Source organism: Zeugodacus cucurbitae, chromosome 2, assembly GCF_028554725.1.
Source record: "Zeugodacus cucurbitae isolate PBARC_wt_2022May chromosome 2, idZeuCucr1.2, whole genome shotgun sequence".
In the NCBI taxonomy this organism is placed as follows: Eukaryota; Metazoa; Arthropoda; class Insecta; order Diptera; family Tephritidae; genus Zeugodacus; species Zeugodacus cucurbitae.
The window spans coordinates 2,827,177-2,848,187 of NC_071667.1; the positions used below are offsets into that span (position 1 = coordinate 2,827,177).

At 31.5% G+C, this 21,011-nt stretch overlaps 7 protein-coding genes across 13 annotated transcripts; 4 read left to right on the plus strand and 3 right to left on the minus strand.

The window, feature by feature from the left end:
- The first annotated feature begins 396 nt into the window (after positions 1-396).
- Positions 397-2,055, plus strand: Fdh_0 (alcohol dehydrogenase class-3). The gene is made up of 4 exons (XM_011198776.3): positions 397-564; positions 683-848; positions 992-1,290; positions 1,351-2,055. Exons 1-4 carry the CDS (start codon positions 544-546, stop codon positions 2,002-2,004), a joined length of 1,140 nt encoding a protein of 379 aa, XP_011197078.2. The 5' UTR covers positions 397-543; the 3' UTR covers positions 2,005-2,055.
- Positions 2,056-2,136: 81 nt separating this feature from the next.
- On the minus strand, positions 2,137-4,303 carry LOC105221643 (seipin). The gene is made up of 3 exons (XM_011198775.3): positions 3,247-4,303; positions 2,705-3,192; positions 2,137-2,639 (listed from the first exon to the last, which is right to left on the minus strand). Exons 1-3 carry the CDS (start codon positions 3,528-3,530, stop codon positions 2,302-2,304), a joined length of 1,110 nt encoding a protein of 369 aa, XP_011197077.1. The 5' UTR covers positions 3,531-4,303; the 3' UTR covers positions 2,137-2,301.
- A 151-nt stretch (positions 4,304-4,454) lies between these two features.
- LOC105221641 (tetraspanin-33) lies at positions 4,455-6,081 on the plus strand. Its single transcript, XM_011198769.3, has 2 exons — positions 4,455-5,418; positions 5,483-6,081. Exons 1-2 carry the CDS (start codon positions 4,854-4,856, stop codon positions 5,806-5,808), a joined length of 891 nt encoding a protein of 296 aa, XP_011197071.1. The 5' UTR covers positions 4,455-4,853; the 3' UTR covers positions 5,809-6,081.
- A 355-nt stretch (positions 6,082-6,436) lies between these two features.
- Positions 6,437-8,073, minus strand: LOC128919737 (L-seryl-tRNA(Sec) kinase). The gene has a single exon (XM_054225933.1). It carries the CDS (start codon positions 7,987-7,989, stop codon positions 7,108-7,110), a length of 882 nt encoding a protein of 293 aa, XP_054081908.1. The 5' UTR covers positions 7,990-8,073; the 3' UTR covers positions 6,437-7,107.
- On the minus strand, positions 7,665-8,802 carry LOC105221642 (mitochondrial import inner membrane translocase subunit Tim10B). The gene is made up of 4 exons (XM_011198772.3): positions 8,521-8,802; positions 8,358-8,453; positions 8,070-8,302; positions 7,665-7,979 (listed from the first exon to the last, which is right to left on the minus strand). Exons 1-3 carry the CDS (start codon positions 8,539-8,541, stop codon positions 8,081-8,083), a joined length of 339 nt encoding a protein of 112 aa, XP_011197074.1. The 5' UTR covers positions 8,542-8,802; the 3' UTR covers positions 7,665-7,979; positions 8,070-8,080.
- A 201-nt stretch (positions 8,803-9,003) lies between these two features.
- LOC105221639 (methionine-R-sulfoxide reductase B1) lies at positions 9,004-16,191 on the plus strand. 7 transcript variants are annotated; one of them, XM_011198768.3, is made up of 4 exons: positions 9,004-9,162; positions 10,661-10,819; positions 10,877-11,041; positions 15,758-16,191. In XM_011198768.3, exons 2-4 carry the CDS (start codon positions 10,708-10,710, stop codon positions 15,988-15,990), a joined length of 510 nt encoding a protein of 169 aa, XP_011197070.1. In that variant the 5' UTR covers positions 9,004-9,162; positions 10,661-10,707; the 3' UTR covers positions 15,991-16,191. The 7 variants fall into 7 exon arrangements, with proteins under 7 accessions (XP_011197070.1, XP_011197069.1, XP_011197064.2 ...); XM_011198767.3 differs by having other exon boundaries at positions 9,013-9,239; XM_011198762.3 differs by lacking the exon at positions 9,004-9,162 and adding an exon at positions 9,325-9,765 and having other exon boundaries at positions 13,444-15,910.
- A 1,545-nt stretch (positions 16,192-17,736) lies between these two features.
- LOC105221638 (thiamine transporter 1) lies at positions 17,737-20,706 on the plus strand. The gene is made up of 6 exons (XM_011198760.3): positions 17,737-17,879; positions 18,173-18,465; positions 18,533-18,615; positions 19,347-19,648; positions 19,713-20,289; positions 20,362-20,706. The coding sequence occupies exons 2-6, from the start codon at positions 18,340-18,342 to the stop codon at positions 20,618-20,620; spliced, it is 1,347 nt and encodes a 448-aa protein (XP_011197062.2). The 5' UTR covers positions 17,737-17,879; positions 18,173-18,339; the 3' UTR covers positions 20,621-20,706.
- The last annotated feature ends 305 nt before the right edge of the window (positions 20,707-21,011 follow it).

Below are 21,011 nucleotides of genomic sequence, written 5' to 3' on the forward strand. Positions count from 1 at the left end.
CAGACAAGAGTGTGGCACACCTTCAATGATAGAACCGGTGAACACTCTTTGATCCCTGCTCTTTGCTTGTCGAGACTAGACCCAACATTTATTTTATACTTTTGTTACATTTTTATAACGTCATAATGTTTCCAACACAATAGATTTTTTTTGAGAATAATCTAAATAAAATCACTAACACTACCATATGCAGTATAAATGAGAATCTTAAGAGATCAGCTCTATGAAAACACATCGTAATGTATAACATGTTGTCAACGCAAAATTTTCGTTCTCAGTAGTGAACACGGTAATCGGCTCATACACAAATATATACATATGTATGTATATGTATATTCCCATAAATACATACACCCAAATGTGTGTGTGCTTCTACTTTGAACCGGTCGCCGATAGCTGGCAAATATATATTTGTTCTGTACGGTCACAATCTTCTTCACATAACTGCTGTTCATTCTCGACCAGCATTTGATGCAGTTGTGCCTTTCCGATTGCTAAATTGGTTAAATTGTGAAATTATCTTAATTACTTCTCTACTGAAATATGTCGTCAACTGAAGGCAAAGTATGAAAATAATTTTAATTTTATCAGTATTATAAACACACACATTTAAGAGAGTGCGATTGTTCATAATTATATGTGTATACATTGTATAAAATAAAGTATATTTGGCAATTTCAAGGATATCACTTGCAAAGCTGCTGTAGCTTGGGAAGCTAAAAAACCGCTTGTCATCGAAGATGTGGAAGTAGCACCACCCAAAGCTCATGAAGTCCGAATTAAGATCATCGCTTCCGGAGTGTGTCACACGGACGCGTACACTTTGGGTGGATTTGACCCAGAAGGAGGTGAGTGAACACCCGCAATTCGGTCCACATTTTATTCCAACATGATTTTTGATTTATTTGACGTATAATTTTATTTTTAACATAATTCTTGATATATACAAGCTGTATGCATATTAAAATAAGCTGCTCCTACTTCCCCTTAGTTTTTCCGGTTATACTTGGACATGAGGGTGCTGGTATTGTAGAGAGCGTTGGCGAAGGCGTTACTGCATTCAAGGCAGGCGACCATGTTATTCCGCTTTACATTCCACAGTGTAACGAATGCAAATTCTGCAAAAGCAATAAAACAAATCTCTGCCAAAAGATTCGTATTACACAAGGCCAAGGTTTGTTACCAGATGGATCATCACGTTTCACATGCAAGGGGAAGACAGTATTTCACTTCATGGGCACTTCTACGTTCTCACAGTACACAGTAGTAGCAGATATTTCACTTTGCAAGGTGTGTCAAGATTTTCAACCAAAATGATACCATATACTTATTTAATAAACTAATAATCAGGTAGACGAAAAGGCACCACTTGAGAAGATCGGACTTCTGGGTTGCGGTATTCCTACAGGTTATGGCGCTGCTATTAACACTGCTAAAGTGGAACCGGGTAGTATTTGTGGAATATGGGGCCTTGGCGCCGTTGGACTAGCTACCGCTATGGGTTGCCGAAAAGCTGGTGCATCTAAAGTTTACGGCATCGATATTAATCCCGATAAATTTGAAGTTGCCAAAAGATTTGGTGTAACTGACTTTATCAATCCCAAAGATGTGGCCGATAAGGGACCAATACAAAATTATATAATAGATCTCTTAGACGGTGGCTTTGATTACAGTTTTGAATGCATTGGGAATGTAAACACTATGCGTGCTGCATTGGAGGCGACACATAAAGGATGGGGTACATCTGTTATTATCGGTGTTGCAGCTGCTGGTCAAGAAATCAGTACTCGCCCATTTCAGTTGGTGGTGGGCCGTACATGGAAGGGTACAGCTTTTGGCGGATGGAAGAGTGTCACAGATGTACCAAAATTAGTACAAGAATATCTGAGCAAAGAATTGTTGGTTGATGAATTCATCACACACACTATGGAATTGGAAGCAATCAACGAAGCATTTGATTTGATGCATGCCGGAAAGAGCATCCGCGCAATTGTAAATTTGTAGAAGGTTAAGAGAAGATTTGTAATAAAGCAGAAACTATTCTCACGAAAACAATCGTTTTTATTCTTATATTAAATAGAAAAAATGCGTAGAATTCTGTGAAATACCTTTAAAAAATTATTTGATAAGGCTTACTTGGAGTTGGTATATAGTGTATATAGATAAATGCTTTTATACTTTAAAATGATTTACTTTAACTTACAACTATTTAAAACAATAGTAATGAAAATTCATCATCAGTCTAAATGTAATATTACATTCTACACAATTCATTTAATTAGCTTCAATTGTAGCACGTGCTTAAAATGCTTCTTGCATTCTACGCTGGTGCAGTTGTTGTTCCTCGTTGCTTCTTTGTGGTTTACTGCCTAACAGTTCTTCCTTGCTGCTACTGCGACTGTCACTACTGGCGCCAATTTCATCTATTTCCGACCCGTTGGATTTGTCGTCCAGAAAACTCAAATCCTCATCATCCCTAAATCCACTCTTTGACTCAATTGCTTTACTAGCTTTGCTTTGTAAAGTTTCGGATATGCGGCCGTATTTTTTACGCAAATTATGCAGCCAAGTTGTGTCAGACCAGTGATACCAGCTTAGTAGGAATATCACCAATATAAAGAACAAATTAGTGCTTATTGCTGTTGAAGAGTTGAAATAAGTATGTAATGGTACATATAAAATGTAATTGTAAAATCCATCTTACCAACTACAGCTGAAAGTATGGGCCAATTGTACATTATATATCTCAGCCCGGTGAAATCAGCTACTATATGTAATGATACTGTGTAAAATTGTATCTTTTGTGATTGAATTTCTACATAGACGTCAGTAATTGGATGCTGTCGCTCTTCCAAATAATTCGCAAATACTTCTACCGGTACACGTTGAAACTCTTCCTTCAAGCCGAGCACGAAAAGTGGACTGAGCGCCCATGTACTAATTGTACGAATAAGTGGTGAGCGGTAGCGCATCATAGCTGAGCGACATGATTGGCCGCGCAGTAGAGCATTGGTGTCGCGCATTTCCCCACACACCATAAACATACCTAATTCCAAATTCTGCGGTGATTCCGGCATTTCTATCTGCACGACTACACGATAGGCTTGGCCTACCATCAAAAGTTGTTGTTTCTTTGTAAGCGAAACATGTGCATGAGGAAATGTACATGGGGTTGTTGAATCCAAGCAAGATCTGGAAAATATTGAAATAACTTAAATATTATAATTTAATCATATTTTTACTTACTTGAATTGCATGTGAACTGGTCTTGTATGCGAAATAGCGGGCATATACGTATAATAGAAAGCAACATACATGAATACTGCTATCCAAATTATTAAAACTACCGCAAATGCAATTAATCCCAATCGTAGAACCAATTCTTTCATTGTGCCAACCTTTTCATCAGCTCTACTCTTGATACCATCATATACATTGTATACTATCTTGCCTACCGGACGTATTAATAAGCGACGCCCTAAACCCGAAGGATCAAGTAGGAAGACAATGAATCGCAATAAAAAATTCATTTCGTATATAAATGGTTCAAGTGTAAAACTATTGCTTGTTGATGAGTATAGATCCGTGCGTAAACTAATCGGACTACGGTTGTTGTGCAGACTAAACCCAGCTCAGTTGTAGTCAACACGTATATTTGTGCTGATCTCACTCCTTTTAATGTATATTCATTCAGAATCAACTCATTTATGGTAGATTAGATTTTGGTAAGTTTAATTGTTATCAACTTTCGTTTGCTTTATCGCTTAGTTCAGACGGTACATATCACACCTTTCGCTTTGCAGCTCTCCTTTGCCTAGTTTTAAAAGCAGTCCATTTTATACTTTAGCATTATGATTCAGATTATTCGATAGTTCAGTTCTCGCTTTGTACATCCATTCCAAGGGTCGTTGATAAATTTCGATATGGTACATTCAAACATGTACATATACTTATGTCAACGAAATGTGTGTATTTTTAATTATTTTTTTTTTTGTTTTGGCCGCCAAAAACAAAATCGAATAGATAAGGCAATTTAGAGCGGACTGAGTGTAATTTGTTGAAGGAGTTTGTGTTTACTTTTTATGACCCATTACAACTTTTAATAATAAGCATAGTGTCGTTGCTGTTTAAATTTTTTGCATGTCAGTGATCCCAAATATTATTGAAAAAATATATCATGGTATTCTTGAAATAATTATTTCATGATTTTGAGCTTTAACAACTCCTTTAACATCAACTTATTATTTTTCATAAATAACTGAATTTCACGCTTGGTATTAGAAATATAAGAATTTTTCAAATTAAATAAACTATTTTAACCACTGTGTGATTGAAAAAAATCTGTCAATTCAAGTTTATTTATAAAATATTAGATGCACCTCTGATATAACACTCTTTTGTAAAAATTAAGTATCGTAACCACCCTATACGTTTACAAATAAAAATCACCATCGTCTTTACTTGATATTTTAGCAAGATAAGAATTTCAATTCGGAAATTGAGGAAAGTAAAAAGTTTCTCAAAAATTTTAATAAATGACATTATTTTATAGAAATAAACATTAGTGTTTTTTTAAGATATTGATATATAAAACTCTGGTCATGAAAATAGTGAGTACAGAAAAGACGACCAAAGCGAAGTGTATAAGATATGTTGCTAAAGGAAAAGTGTAAAAATATGTGTTCGGTTTTTATTTACGTATAAACTCCAGAAAATAATTTGTCACAGTTTTGTACATCTTACAGCAAAAATATAAAAATTAATAACAAAGGAGGAAAAATATATTAAATCCTCTGAGACAGTTTGTTGTAGATTGCTTTGAATCTTTGAGACATCAATACATCTATTCAGTTATGAGTAATTATCGTCACCATGGAGGAGGCGGTGGCTACAGTGGAATTGAAATCCGAAACATGCATCCACGAATTTCTCAAAATTTCACTTATGTTAGTTCATGTGTTAAATATCTGATATTCATGCTAAATTTCATATTCTGGCTTTCGGGAGGTCTATTGCTGGGTGTGGGCCTTTATGCTTTTATGGACAAATGGGAAGCCACAGGATGGGTTCGTCTAGAAACATTTTACGATGTAATACTTAACATCTCTTTAGTAATGATGCTGACCGGAATACTTATTTCTGTAGTCAGCTTTGCTGGTTGCCTTGGTGCGCTCCGTGAAAATACTTGTTTACTAAAATTCTATACTATGTGCTTACTAATGTTTTTTCTTTTGGAACTGGCCATTGCCATAATGGGATTTGTTTTTCCACATAATATGAATTCTTTCTTGGAAGACAAGTTCACTGATAAAATTATTCATTCGTATCGTGATGACCCAGATTTACAAAATCTAATCGATTTTGCGCAACTTGAATTCAAGTGCTGTGGATTGAGCAACTCTGGATATCAAGACTGGAGTAAGTAAAGCTTGGTAAAATAAAATTATGAAATACTATCATATTAATTTTAAAATATTTTCAGGTAAGAATGAGTATTTCAACTGTTCATCACCGTCAGTAGAACGATGCGGAGTTCCATATAGTTGTTGTATTAATGCAACTGACATAAGTTCTGGTTTGGTAAATATTATGTGCGGTTATGGCGTGCAAGAGCACTCGGTTGCAGCAGCCAGTAAACGTATCTGGACTAGTGGTTGTATTGAAATTGTTCGAGTTTGGGCGGAACGAAACTTATATACTATAGCTGGCATTGCTCTAGGAGTCGCACTAATACAACTTTTTATCATATATTTAGCTAAAACTCTAGAAGGCCAAATAGATCTCCAGAAATCTCGTTGGAATGCGTGAGATGTTTTAATGTAAGAACAAATATATGGTGCGTTGGTAGCAACATTCTCTATAGCAAACATATATACTTTCCGTGTATTATCAGTCTGTCAATTTAATTATTTTGAACATATTGTGTTTATAGATTTTATAAAAATTTTTATTAGAGTATATAAGATAACATGTTGCTCTTTTCGCTCAAAAAGTATATTGATACTATTGAATTTAAACGCATTTAATACATATATAACGAGTAAAAATAAAGTTTTATTGTTAAAATCGCGTTTAGATGTATATACATTTATTTGTAATGTACGTAATGAAGAAACGTTGGTGCTGAGTTTACAGCATTTTCCTACTCTAGTACTGAAAATAGTTTGCCACAAAAAAGACTTCGTCTAATTTAGACTGTATTACCTTATGTTTGATTTCTTCTCGAATTTATGCAATAACAATTTTAAGTATTAATATTTTTTACTACTACAACTTTTACTGCAAATTGTAAAAACAGAAAACATTGCCACTAAAAACAACATAATATTAGTATATGTGTTCATTATAATTATATATACTTTTTGTATTTTGAAATTCTACAAACAAAATGTTGTTGGTTCCCAGAGAACTAACATGTGTATGTAATTGGAATAGAGTTTATATTCGTGTTTATAAATACATTTATATATTTTTACATATACCTTCATAGCAATTGGATATATCGCTACACAGAATCTCAAAATGATTGAATCGTTAACTTTACAAATTTTAATGTGCACTGATTTCCAAATCGTTTGGGCAAGCTGCCATTCTAATTTCAAATTTGTCCGGACTTCAATTTGATTTGAATGAAATAAACCAAACGTAGATTGGTAGCTTTTTAGAGATTAATACTACCCACATTTTGTAAGACTACTGGAGAATAGTCGTCAAATTACCAGAAATTATATCAATTTACGAATATAAAATCAACTATATTTTGCCGTATATTTAAATTTACGAGTACGATATTCATCTGTATGTTTTTTATTTTAATTCTATTAGGGAAATTCAGCTGAAATTACAGTAATTAACAAATAGTTTTATAAAAATTTAGTATATTCTTTAAATTTTTATATATACCAAATAATACAAACCAATATAACTTGTGCAAATAAAATGCAACATATGTATCTAATAAACTACAGAGTTGTCTTTATAAAATAAAAGCATTAAATCTAATATTTAATTTGCTTTGATGTATCGATATTCGTGTATTGCACATATTTAATATACACTTTTGAATTTACAAGTTGAAACGAATTCCGCGAAGATGTTATACATAGGTTAGCTCAACAAATATTCATATGTGTTGAAGTCATCAGTACTTATTAATTCTTTTTCACCCTTTTTTCTGACTTCTTGTAGTATTTCTTTGCGCTTAGCTATCAGCATTTTTGCTTTCTTTGACCGTTCAGATGAATTATTCTCTAAATGCAGAATTTCGCCAATTCTTCTTCGTAATAGCAAATCAAGTTGATGCAGCAATGACGTTACTGTTTCAGATGTAACAGTTTGCGATAGTGGCTGTGGTATTTTATCAAACGAATTACAGAGAAAAGTTAAAATCTGAGCTTTCTTTACATTAAGGTTTTCGCACGCCCCCAAAACAAATGTGTTTTCCTCCCAGTATTGTTTTGCGGAATCGGGCTTCTCTAGCCTTATTCCCATTCGTTGCAAGATTTTCTCCGAAACTCGCTCATTATCAGGCCGTGCACTATTTCGATTTAAAGCTAAATTTACATCACACTCTAAGTAAATTTGTGCATAAGCACTCTTGTTTTGCCTACACAACTGATACAACTTGTATCTCATACTATGATAGTAATTATTGTCATCACATAGGATCAAGAAGTCGTTGCAATTCACATTTTCAGATAACTTTACAGATTTAACGGTATCTTTTGCTACACAAGCGTGATCATTTAATTCACATACAATCGAGTTTATAGTTGCTAAGATTTTATTACGTTGCATTTGGAATTCAAATTCTGCATTAAGTGAATTATCTTGTGCTGGCAGATGATCGTCATAACAAAGATGAATGACGTTGAAGTGGGGTTGCGGTAACGATAGGATCCATCTACTAAATGTACTTTTACCAGCAGCTGGTAAACCAATCAACGCTACAAGGCAAACACGTGTCGACATGGAGGAAGCTATATACATATATAGATATATTACCTCTAAGGTTGTTTATATCAAATTCTATGAATAACACTAAGAAAACATGAAAATTAATTATTCACCGAAATTTATTTTAAGAGTATGCAGGTGCTCCAGATGTTGGTGTAGGTAATGAGTTTAATTCTGCCGCAGTCACCTTCGACGATGACGTCGCAGCTTGGTCCACTTGTTTTTGATTCGTTTCAAGCTCTTGAATACGTTTCTGGTTTATGTCTGTTTGTACTTCAACGTAAACATTCATCATTTTTTGATTGAAACGTGCAAACTTTGTTACACATCTATCTATACAGGTGTTCTACAAATATCAAATTTATTAATTATCAAATATTGTGATGCAATGGATTAATTACTTCGGCATTGGTTAAATCACGCTCATAGAGGGTTTCTACGCATCTCGAAAAGCACAATTCCGTGACTTTATTATATAGTGTCAGAAAATCCTTAAGCTACAATAAAAATAAAAATCAAAAATAAATTACCACAATATATATGATAAATGTTAATATTACTCACATTTCGTAAATTTGGATCCATTGAAAGAGATTCAGATATTTCTTTGTAGCTATGGGAAATCAGTTCGTGTTGGTTATCAGCTGTTATAAATATTCACAATGGTATTCCACTAATCTAACCAAGAATGAGAGAATACACATCAAACAATAACGTAATGGTTAATTAGTCAAACAATAACTTAATTGTTAAATATCAAAATGAACGTGAGTTGTAACCAGTTGTGATATTGATTCATTTGAACAATTGGTTTTATTTCCCTCACGTGTTGACCTTATGTAAAGAAATTTATGTTCCACTGACGGGATGTGCAGTCCACATGAACAGCTGACGTTGACTTTAGATGTCATCGTGTATTTTCCTCTGTTTACATTTTCCGGCATATAAGTATTTATTTATATAAATATATGTGTGTTGTTACTCCAAACCACTACAATCATGACAAACCGTCCTTCACATAGTGCCCATAAGCTATATAAAAATACAATGCGCCCGCATATGACGTTTCTCGAGTTTACTACACCCAGTTTGTAACACCAATTGACCATTCGTGGCTGTCAGTTTTATTTCGAGTGGCATGAAAATCACATTATTGCTAAATAAATTTTGTTACTAAATCTATTTTTGAATACCAATTAAGACTTTGTGAGTCTAAAAATAACATAATTTAAGCATAAATAAATATCTAAGCATTACCAAAATAGTAAATAATAATAATATAGGTAAGTGGCTACAATGGAACTAAGGTATAACACCAAATTCGCCTCGAGATTAATATGGCGGCCATGGCTCAAGGACAGTTGCATTTAAAGAGCATGTGAAAATCGTGTATTATACATATTTACATACACACATATTTATATAAAACAACATTGCCCTTATTGTAACCATTTATAGTTTTGTGTTGACATTTCGTTAAATCGGTTGTATACGGGTATTCTTGAGCATTTGTTGAAAGCTGCGCAATTTTCTTTCAGCAAACGCTTTTCTTTTGTATTTGTTTGATTAAGTAACAATTGAAAATTGAGGTGTTGATGTACAAATTATTCCAAAAACGGGATTAAATCTTGAAACACCAGTAAAATAGGATTTATGAAGAAATGTTAGTACGCAATACCTATCAACGGTGCTTCCGCTTGGAAATTATAAAGAAATTATCTTGTAAAGTTGATCTAAATCGTTCTTTTCCTAAAAGGATTGTATCAATATTTGGTGCGTCTCCCTTCATAAATAAAAGATGTTTCTCGGGTGAGTGAAGTTATGGTGAGCGTAATAAAGTGAAAACTATTAGAGTAGGTATGTGCTTAGATATTTCATACAATTTTGGTTTCAAAACCGTCCAAAGCAGTGAAAGTTTTCATTAACTATTTAGCAAACCAAATTTCCACGTACGATCCCATACTTATGTATATACTATATATGCGTGTACGTGTATTTGTAACATTCGGTACATGCGTGTCTATGATTCGAGTGTTTACAATTTTAGCTTTGCTGAATGCTCCAACTAGTTGGTAGTAAAAAAAAAATAAAATAAAATGATTGTATACTTTAAGACGGAACATATATAATAGTGTAAGAAATACTGAATTTTAAGAGTAGGTCGGTATGTATTTTTTCAAATATACAAGAAACTTTAGGAATATTAAATAAATTTTAAATTTCTGGTATATCAGAAAAAAAGTATTTTTTATATGAATTTTAAGATAGAAAATTATTATAAAGAAAAAGCTTTAAATTCTTAAATTTAAAGTACCATATGTACTATGTATTATATGTTCCAAAATGTTAATTTTTCATACACAGTGAATTTAAATACACATGTGCATATGTATATTAAGCAATAAAAACTTATCAGGTTGTAAAAATAATTGAGATTAGTTTATCTCAACTATATAGCAAGTAAAATCAGACTCTTCCCACCATAAAAAGATGATGACTAGGTATGTCACATGACTTTTTCAGTTATGTAGGGAATTGTTATTTTAGTTTATTTCTGTTTTATATATGTATACATATGTGTAACTAAAAATTTTATTTTAAGAGATAATCAATGATTACAATATGTAGTGTTTCGTTTTTAAAGTTTGCCTCTGAATTATTAGATTAAAATGGACTTGTTTAAACTAAATGTCTATAATTACAGATAAACCACACAACTGGGAAAGTACATATAGTTTAGGACAAGAAAATATGGAAAACAAAACTGAAAAAATAAATGTAAATAAGGAGGAGCTAAAGAAACGTCTTACGCCACTACAGTATCAAGTGACACAAGAAGCAGCTACAGAGCGACCCTTTACAGGTGCATCGTAAAATTGAATTTGTGTTTTAATAATTTTGTAAACATATTTACATGTAGGTTGTTATAATAAGCACTATGAAAAGGGTGTATACCGTTGTATAGTTTGCCAACAGGATCTCTTTAGCTCGGATACAAAATATGACTCAGGATGTGGATGGCCCGCATTTAATGATGTACTTGATAAGGGCAAAATAACGCTACATCGTGATGCTAGTATTCCAGGTAAAGAAAATATTAACTTATGGTTTAATAGATATGTATGTGCCTGCAACTGTTGTTGTTGCTACTTGATGTGCGCGTACTCTCGTGCACGAGTACGTATGTATGTACGCATATTGTAGTTATACGCATCGGTGGCAAATAGAGTTAAAATTGCGTATAGTGCATCCGGTGGTTTGCAATTTCATTATATATTTTGCTTTTGAATTATTTTAATTACTTCTTAGTTATTAATGCATAGGAAGACGTATTACATTTGAAGTGTCTGGTTTATTAGTTTTTGAAAGATTTACATATATATAAAATATAAGATATAAATAAATTAAGGAAAATTTTACTCAATATGTATTTGTATGTTTGTATGTCTTATGTATGCACACATAAATACAGCTAAAAGTCTTTATTTTGTTAATTTTGTTTGTTCATATTTCTAACTTGTTTTTTTTTGTTTGTCTCTTTTGGTGTAAAAGTTTCTATTTTAATAGGTACATTTCATTATCCAATTTTATAGTTGACATTCTCAAATTAAGCAGTAAGAGCTTGGATTAAAGCGATGCAGAGCTATTGTCAAAACCATATATGCTTATGAATATTTTTTTTTATTTATTTTTATTTTTTATTTTTTTTGACAATACAAACATATATGTACAACATAAATTGAGTTGTTCGTACATATACAGCCATGGACATATAAATGGCACACTCGGTCTTCAATAACCAATAAGTGGATTTATTCATTGAGTTTATCACGTAAGGATTGTGTATTGACATCATTCCATAAATTTTCTATTGGATTGAGGTCCGGGCTTTGCGCAGGCCAATATAAATCAAAATTTTTTCCTTGCCGAACAATTGGCTTACTACCTTTGCGGTGTGCTTTAAATATTTAAATATTAATTCGTCAAAACAGTGGAGTTTCGTTGAGTCGTCTTTCTACAAGATTCCTCGACACATCTACATAACATTCTTTATTAATTTCGATCATAATTTGTTGTTGTCGCAAATATCGTTTTTACACAGGCTAGTTTTTCTTGGAATTTTTTTACAAACGATGCATCGTTTTTTGTTGGATTAGGACCATTACATCTAATTTTTCGAAAGCAAATCATTATTTCATGAATTTCGGCGGTTCAGTTAATTTACTGCTTAAAAAAATAGATATAATATTTGGTTCGCATTTGTTCTATTTATATTATATGTACATGGATGTACGTATTTCCAATCTGAGCCAATCTGATTTTATCGGTTACATAAAAATCTACAATGAACTTTAATTGGTTTTCGATTTTCACGTTTGCTAGTAACGATCAATAACTGTTTGTTTTTACATTTTAATTTTTATAAAATGTACAAAGTTATATTTGTTGTTATATGCACTTCAAATGATTTGAATTTAGCTGTTTGCAACTGTTGTTAATACTTTATAGATGATATATGATCTTAATTTCATAGCAAATCGATGTATTTTTATTTCATGCTTATTAATACCCCTATCACGGTTTACAATTAACATAGTTGAATTGAAGTTAAAGCAATTCAACTGCAGAACAACTAATTTTGGTTGAAGTCTAACTGAAAAAAATAAAGATCTGACCGATAAGTAAGCAATTTTTTTGGGAACTAAGCAATGATTGTTTGGCTGGAATTTTTTCTCTACATATTTCAACATATCTTCTGATTAAAAATTTGTTTGAATTCATTGAAATTACATTATTTGCCCCCCTTTCCACTTTCTATTAATATCTTTTCGAAATAAATTTCATAAATGTTCCACTACAACTGCTGGATAGCTGATTCCGGTTTTTGATCTTGTCGGCAACTGCTGACGCATTGAGTTGTTTAACTGAAATACAGTTGAATTGTAAACCGTAATAGAAACATACATTTTTTTGGTGCGCATTCGTATAAACTTATTTTAATGTATGTAGATTTTTTGTAAGCAAAAAATAGATATTCAACGAATTGTTGCAACATGCAAAGTCTTTTGGTTTCGTTTTTTGTATACATATCGTTGTTCGTTCTTTGTATACATATCAGTTTCTAGCGTGTGTTATTAAAAATTTGACTTCCTTTAAATAAAATTTTCTCTTCCTTCCTTCTTTTTACCCTGCCGCCATATTTATAATTCTTAAATGTTGTTCAAACATACGGTTTAAATTTCAAATAACTGCATAATATGTAATCGAAATACTGAACTTAAACACTGGATTAACTTATCGAACTAAACAAAATCGAGTTTCTATAAATTTCTAAAATTCTCTCTTCTACATACATACTCGTGCATTGATTATTACACTACGCTTTTTACTGACACAAACACACAAATTGGATAAATTGAGAAATTTCAATACTTATACTTATACATATACACATACATGGAAAATAAATGTGTTAATTAAAAGTAGTAGTAATTTCGAAAATGTTAGGCATGGTGCGGACAGAGGTGCGCTGCTCCAAATGCTCCGCGCATATGGGACATGTCTTCGATGATGGTCCGCCTCCAAAGAATCTGCGCTACTGCATCAATTCGGCGTCGATTGATTTCGTACCGCTTAAGCCCAACAGCAACATTGGCTCTGGATCGTCATCCACAACAACAGCTTCTTTCTCAAAAGGGCATGTGAAAAAATAATTATCTGTTTACGCATAATGTTTTCTTAAACTAAACAGGCAAATTTGTTTATTACTACATACACGGAAATCGTAAATATTGTTATTATATAAAAAAGAATAATATTGTAATGAATTCTTCTGTAGAGAAATTAACATGGGCGAATGTATTTTTGATAACAGTAAAACAATTATTTAATACCTTATGGATCATTTGTAATCCCATTGGAATGATACTATATATATTTTTTTGTAATGTGGATTATATGAAAATGGCCTTCGGTATATACTTAATGAACATGGATAAAATCACAATAATGTGTTTATTTTAAATTTTCGTTTTAAATCGTCCTATGAATTGGTATAAATATGCATTTATATTAATTATATTTCTCTGGGCAACGGTAAAACATAATCTAACAGAGAGATTTTTTCATTAATTTCTTTTGAGTATGGATTTTTTTCATATTTTTATTTACATATACATACATACATATATTCATTCACATGTGGTACATGCATTCATTTAAACATTAACTAATTCATTTATATAGTTTGCTATTAAGTCTGAATTGTGTAATTATTTTAGTTGGCTTGAAATCTATTTGTTCACTTGTTAAATGTGGTTATAAATTGTGACAAGAGTAGGGAATTTTGATAAATGTCCCTAATTTAGAAAAGCTAGACATAACACATAGTGTTATCTTTTCTTTGATATTTTCATTTTGTATGCGGTGTTCATATTGATGCTATCCGATAAAAGTTTTCGAACAAATTGCATACACTTTGTTGTTGGGCATTATTTATTGTTTCTCAAAGATCAGGAATCGAGCCCACGACCGATTGGGTATTACATACCACCATCCTTGCTTGAGGTGATTATGTGTCTATTTAGTATGTTTATTATCCATAGTACACTTTACTTATCTGATAATAAATCGGTTCGTAGTGCGTAAAATGTATTGAATCCTGATATTATGGGTCTTGAGCTCTTCAAAACATAAATTGACTATAATGTATTGTTTTCAAATACGCATGTTTTTACTAAATACAGTTTATCAATAAGTAATTAAAGACATTTTTGAACTAAACATATGTACAGTTAATATATGAAATATTGATATTGAAAATAATAAATTTTTTTCGTATATTTTTTCTATTTCTCCCTTTTCGCTTTTTATATAATACATGTGCCTGTACGGGGGTTTGAAATTTACACTCATTACAACAAATAATTATAAAATAAACGCATTAATGTTTGCTAATACATATTTATATCGAATAATATACAAACACATAATAAAATCTAATGCATACGTCATTCATATAACCATTGATATGTCATAACATGCATATCTTTTTGCTTTCTTGCTAATTTCAAAACATATTAAACAATATAAACCAATGCTTATTTTATTTTAACTTAAATTTAAAAACTATAAACTAATTGTAATTAATTATAATAAACCTAAATTCTACATTGCTCATTCAATGCACAAACATTTATTGAGTTTATTTTATATCTACACTTTGCTGATTTTATTTTTTCTCTCATTTTTAACAATGCAATTTGAATTCATCATTTACCCAAATATTTTCTATTTACTATTCTTTCATCGCTTCGTTGTTATATTTATTTCAACTTATTTTGTTCTCTATATTCACTCTCATGAATCATCTTTCACGTGTCCGTTTCATATTCTGCTATACTGTTCTTATATTCATTTATTCATAATTGTTTTTTATATTCGCCTCAATTTTTCGTTGATTATTTTATTTTTTATTCAAATCTATAAATTTTCCCTCTGCCCTCCCAAACAAAATTAAAATAATACAATAATAATAATATGGCTTTGTCAAAAATAAACCACCTTAAACCAAATTTAAATTACACTAATTGCAAATTAACTTAAAAATGTAAATTCAATTTGAAAATTCTGTAAACACATCTCTGCGGATGGTGCATAAATAATATCCTTTGTATTTTCCAACTGCCCGTCACCAAATATCTAAAATGCTGTATACAAAATAATATGTTGTATCTATATACATACTATTTATAAATATAAATGCGTATAATCCACTTGTGCAAAACGAATCAATTAAAAGGGGGTAATATTTTACTACTAATTAAACATCCAGAACGCATACGCACAGAAGTACGCTGCGCCAGTTGCAATGCCCATATGGGGCATGTCTTTGAGGATGGACCCAAGCCCACACGCAAACGCTATTGCATAAATTCGGCTGCAATAGTTTTCATCTCGGCCAATGAGTTGAATGGTACCAAATTAACAGAGAGCACAACTACTACACCCACAACTCCTATTGTGCAGCAATAACGAACACCATGCGATTATGAACACCTTAAATGGATAAAATGAGTAAAACGGTACAAATATCATCGATGACTATGCTGACAGTTGATTTAGATAATTGTGAAATTTTATTTAAAAATACATAAGTTTGTATAAAAAAAAACTAAGTAATTGATAACAAGCCAAATTGTGGATAATATCATGTGAAGATATCCACAAAAGAATCATAATAGTAAACAATTAAATTGTGGTTTGTTACAATCGATACGATTTTAAAATACATAAGTTATATACTAATAAAAGGCTAAAAATATCGTTTACTTTCCGGGAAAACTATTCCAAAACAATTGGCGAGACCAGGGCTACTTTTTGTTACCATCAAAAAACGTGAACAAAAGTATACCCAACAAAAGGATGCGCTTCTTAAAACAATAATAATTATTAAAGCAATTAGTTTAACCCTAAAGTTTATTTTCCCGATTTTTATTGCACATTATTCCAATGAATACCAAATATATGTATGTAATTTTGTAACATTAAATTATTAGTTAAGGTCGTTAATAATCAATTAGCTCCTTGTTAAAAATATAGAAGATTCTCAATTGTTTATTTAAGTAAAAATTGTCAATTCTTTAAGTAACTATGTAAATAATGTTCTTGTGTTATTTTCTAAACTAATATAATAAAGAAACTCTGTCATTTTCGATAAAATCAAAAATATATTGTTTTCAATTTTTATATCCGAAATCAAACGCCTTCCTGAACGAAAATTAACATTATTTCCTTTCGTTGTAAAAATGATTGTAACAAAGGCATAATATATCCAATTACTACGTTTTTATTAACTTAATTTTTATTACATTTTTTTTAAGTGTCTACAGCCAAGGTCAACTAAACGACAAAATCGATATAAATTTTTTTCGAAGATATAACATCATGCCATCTTTTATATACGCTGGAGACAAAATTTTTTACACAACGTTACATTGAGAGAAAAATGGAGAATATATTCAAATTTTTGATTTTTTTATTAACTATATCCTGTGATTAATAATTATTATTTTAAAAAAGCATTTTTCGAACTTCAAATCCAAATATTTCGATTTTGGAGGGTAATTTCGAAAATCGGAAGATGGGTACTTACATACGTGATATGATATTTGCACGTGTATATAGAAATGCATTTACGTATGTACATATGTATGATAGATTGGTAAGTATTCGAAACCATTTGTGCATACATATGTAAATATGTAAATAATTGGTGCTCATATCATTTGTGGTATGAACATATATGGGAATAATATAAATGATAAACTCTTTAGTAAGTAGACAAAAGTTGTTTAAGCACTTTATCTATCTATTCATTGAAATTTCTAGCGTATGCAACATTGCTTACACCTGAATAAAATTCGCCAAAATACAGCAGAAGAGCAATTTCTACAAAAGGTGAGTACCAATAACGAATACGAATAAACACTTGGTCAAGCGAGCAAACAGTAGAATCGGATGAGAGCGTTTTCGTGTTTCAATGTCTCTAAGAGAGCATGTTTTATGAACATAAAATTCAGAAAAGAGAAAGATACACATGTATGTATGATTCACAAACGCCGCAACGTTCGCACTGGTTATCTAATAAATTTTGGCGAAGAGAAATACACTCGAAAATATATGTAAGTTTGTGGATTGAGTTAAATTGTTACTTTAGATTGTCTCTATAAACAATTCCACCTACCAAAATTATAGCGACAATTGCCTGAAGCTGGGGACTGCATTTTAAGCTATCAGTCAACACTTAACTTCAAGAAGTTATCGAGTGACAAGTATTCTTATAATAAAGACATCTACATACTATGTATGTGCACATTTGCACGTATTTAGATGTAAATAGTTGTTCTAATAACAATAAAAAGGTATGAATGAATACACATTTAGCGTATAAATAGAAGTAACGGGTTAAGTAAGAGGTATGCACTTGTTATATGCATTAACACATCTCAATCATCATCTTGTAGTGACAATAGCGTGTACATGAAGTATCGTCTAATTGTTAACTTAAGACGATTGTCGTCTTTAAGTTGATAAATTACAAAATATAGGAACTTGCATACATATGTACATATGTATGTATATATGAAAATTCATATCAAAACTTCTGTAAAAGGTAATATATTTTTTTTATTTATACGAACGGATTCGTTGTAAGTGTGACATTTCGTACTCGACTATTGACGTAAATGGTTGACGAACAGCTGCATACGCTTTGGCTGAAAGAATCAACCGGTACACGCTGTCGCTCGCTACACAGTTATATGAATAAAATACGTGAAAGGCGTCGATCTTCTTATTAACTCAAATTCACTACAAGTCATTATGAAAGAATGGTTCAGAATCTCATGCTTATTATGCATATGCGGGTTTGCACGCGAAATTCGTCCTTCAGAGCCATACGTAACGGAATATTTGCTGAGCAGCCGGCAAAATATAACTCAGGATGAGGTATTTACTCAACGGTCTTATAATTCGCAATTAACGCCATTACAATATTTTTAAATTCTATATGCAGGTCAGTAGGAAAGTATATCCTGTGGCGACGTATTCTTATCTGGCCACCCTTGTACTAATATTTCTTGTTACTGACTTTCTGCGGTAAGTTGAAAATGTTTTTATTATGTAGTATGAATATGCTGCCAATGACTTATTAATGGTTTACTTTCATCATTGCAATTGATGTACTGTTTGGTTTAAATCTATGAATAGATTTTTGGTAATTGATAATTTAACAAGCGAAATTGTGTATACAAAAGTTTATTCAACTACGTGGCTACGCGTTTAATGTTATATTATCATTTAGATTTTTATTTTATGTTTTAAAATTTGGTGATAAACGTATATAAGATGGTATTATCAGTGAAATTAAATTTAATTTATGGTTATATTTTTCCAATTATTATTTAGTCCGTGTACATATATGTATATGTGTGTATGTATGTAGGTGTTTATAAATAAATACATACACACAAACATAGTAAATAACTAAGTTATCTAGTGTTTGACAAAAATCACAAAATGATTAATTCGCAGAGATTTATCTCATGAAATTTATAGAAACATTTCGCCATATATTGAATGGTATTTAAAATATCATTTGAATTCAAACTAAATCTTAAAAAATATTTTCAAAATGATATATGCAATTAGGTTTATTTTATTAGATTACTATTTACTTAATAAATTGCTTTACTGTATACTTTTATTCATTTATGACGACACATTTTTCTATACATACTGATTACATATGTACTTATGCATGCATTTTATTATATTTAGTATTTCAATTACTTTGTATTCATGTCACTTACGCGTGATACATATTACAGGTACAAACCCTTGATTATTTTAATGGGTGCTTGTGGCACAATAGTGTCATCTATGTTGCTCTGGTCGACCACTTTAACAGCTTTGCAAATACTTGAATTTTTTTACGGTCTTTACATGGCCTCCGAAGTGGCTTATTACACATATATTTACGCTAAAGTGGACAAGCAGTACTATCCCAAAGTCACTGCTCATACGCGCGCGGCCATGTTCCTGGGTAAACTAGTGGCAGGCTTTTCCTCACAGTTACTCATCAATTTAAAGCTAATGAATTACAAATCCTTGAATTACATAACATTAAGCAGTAAGTATGTCATGATAATGCCAAACGATGATTGAAACTTGTAATCGACCTATGTATTTTATAGCGCAAATTTTTGCTACATTGTGGGCTTTCACTTTACCAAAAGTGGATAAAAGTTTATATTTCCATCGGGAAAAATATGTTGATAATATGAAATCGACGTCAGCTATTAACTCATCATCTACAGAGTTGCAGGATGCAAAATCAATCAACAGCCAGAGTAGAGAAAGTGTAATTCCGGTAGCACCTTTTAAGTTGCTCTGGTCGCATTTCTATAATGCTTACAGCAATTTGAAAGTAATTCAATGGAGTATTTGGTATGCTGTAAGTTTGTGTGGTTATTTACAAATAATTACATATATGCAAGTGTTATGGATTGAAATTGAACCTAATATGGAAATTGCATGGAATGGTGCAGTAGATGCTGTATTAACGGCATTAGCAGCTATAATGGCCTTGGCGGCTGGGTACATACATGCTGGAAGATTAAAGCCACTTCAAAGTTTACTAGTATTGTCCACATTTGCGGCAATGGAGGGCGCAGCTATACTACTTTGTTGTTGGACGAAGAATATTTACATTTCTTACGTTGGCTATATACTTTATGGAGCTTTTTATGCCTTTAGTATAACTGTGGCGAGGTATGTTCGAAATATCTACATATGTACATACATACATACTATGTACGATTATTTTCAAATAAATCTTTTCAGCGCTGAAGTGGCACGTTACCTCGAAGAAGACAGTTTCGGATTAGTTTTCGGTGTAAATACCTTTATAGCGTTAACATTTCAAACGCTACTAACAATAATTGTTGTTTCAAACTCTGGTCTGTCTTTGGACACACGGGGACAGTACACTGTCTACGCATTTTATTACATCGGTGCAAGCGTCATCTACTTCTTATCTGTGGCTGTGGAATATGTGATTAATACAAGAACACAAAAACGCACAAATCTATCCCTGGAATAACTTTTGTTTGTGATAGTTAAAATAAAATGTGAAATTAGTTATAAATTTGTAGATATCTAAATAAAGTGATGGTTACTATATTGTAATGGTTTGTCTCGAATATTTTAGATGTTTGGAAAGTATATATGTATATATGTATATCAGCTATAGAATGGTTAAGTTACTCAATTTTGAACTGTCATCGAATACAATCGGTTAATATCCAAATAAGACCTTTAACCGTTGCAATATTTAAAACATAAATGACGGTGAAATCATGTTATAACTATTCTTCAGATATGATTACATACTACAGGAAAAGATTTTGAAACGAATTATAGTTTAATTCCAAAATATTTAAACAATATGTTACAAAAAATGATTTCCGATTACTGCGATCTGTTAAATCAAT

Bases quoted from the DNA above. Each gene is read 5' to 3' on its own strand.
- Fdh_0 (XM_011198776.3), top strand. From the start codon at position 544: ATGTCGTCAACTGAAGGCAAA. The intron at 565-682 runs GTATGAAAATAA...GGCAATTTCAAG, and splicing joins TGTCGTCAACTGAAGGCAAA to GATATCACTTGCAAAGCTGC. The intron at 849-991 runs GTGAGTGAACAC...ACTTCCCCTTAG, and splicing joins TGGATTTGACCCAGAAGGAG to TTTTTCCGGTTATACTTGGA.
- LOC105221643 (XM_011198775.3), bottom strand. From the start codon at position 3,530: ATGAATTTTTTATTGCGATTCATTGTCTTCCTACTTGATCCTTCGGGT. The intron at 3,193-3,246 runs GTAAGTAAAAAT...AATATTTTCCAG, and splicing joins CCAGTTCACATGCAATTCAA to ATCTTGCTTGGATTCAACAA. The intron at 2,640-2,704 runs GTAAGATGGATT...ACTCTTCAACAG, and splicing joins CATACTTTCAGCTGTAGTTG to CAATAAGCACTAATTTGTTC.
- LOC105221641 (XM_011198769.3), top strand. From the start codon at position 4,854: ATGAGTAATTATCGTCACCATGGAGGAGGCGGTGGCTACAGTGGAATT. The intron at 5,419-5,482 runs GTAAGTAAAGCT...AAATATTTTCAG, and splicing joins CTCTGGATATCAAGACTGGA to GTAAGAATGAGTATTTCAAC.
- LOC128919737 (XM_054225933.1), bottom strand. From the start codon at position 7,989: ATGTATATAGCTTCCTCCATGTCGACACGTGTTTGCCTTGTAGCGTTG.
- LOC105221642 (XM_011198772.3), bottom strand. From the start codon at position 8,541: ATGGATCCAAATTTACGAAAT. The intron at 8,454-8,520 runs GTGAGTAATATT...TTTTTATTGTAG, and splicing joins TGGATCCAAATTTACGAAAT to CTTAAGGATTTTCTGACACT. The intron at 8,303-8,357 runs GTAATTAATCCA...TGATATTTGTAG, and splicing joins GTGATTTAACCAATGCCGAA to AACACCTGTATAGATAGATG.
- LOC105221639 (XM_011198761.3), top strand. From the start codon at position 9,618: ATGTTAGTACGCAATACCTATCAACGGTGCTTCCGCTTGGAAATTATA. The intron at 9,766-10,660 runs GTGAGTGAAGTT...CTATAATTACAG, and splicing joins AAATAAAAGATGTTTCTCGG to ATAAACCACACAACTGGGAA. The intron at 11,042-15,757 runs GTAAAGAAAATA...ATCAATTAAAAG, and splicing joins TCGTGATGCTAGTATTCCAG to GGGGTAATATTTTACTACTA.
- LOC105221638 (XM_011198760.3), top strand. From the start codon at position 18,340: ATGAAAGAATGGTTCAGAATCTCATGCTTATTATGCATATGCGGGTTT. The intron at 18,466-18,532 runs GTATTTACTCAA...TTCTATATGCAG, and splicing joins AAAATATAACTCAGGATGAG to GTCAGTAGGAAAGTATATCC. The intron at 20,290-20,361 runs GTATGTTCGAAA...AAATCTTTTCAG, and splicing joins TTTAGTATAACTGTGGCGAG to CGCTGAAGTGGCACGTTACC.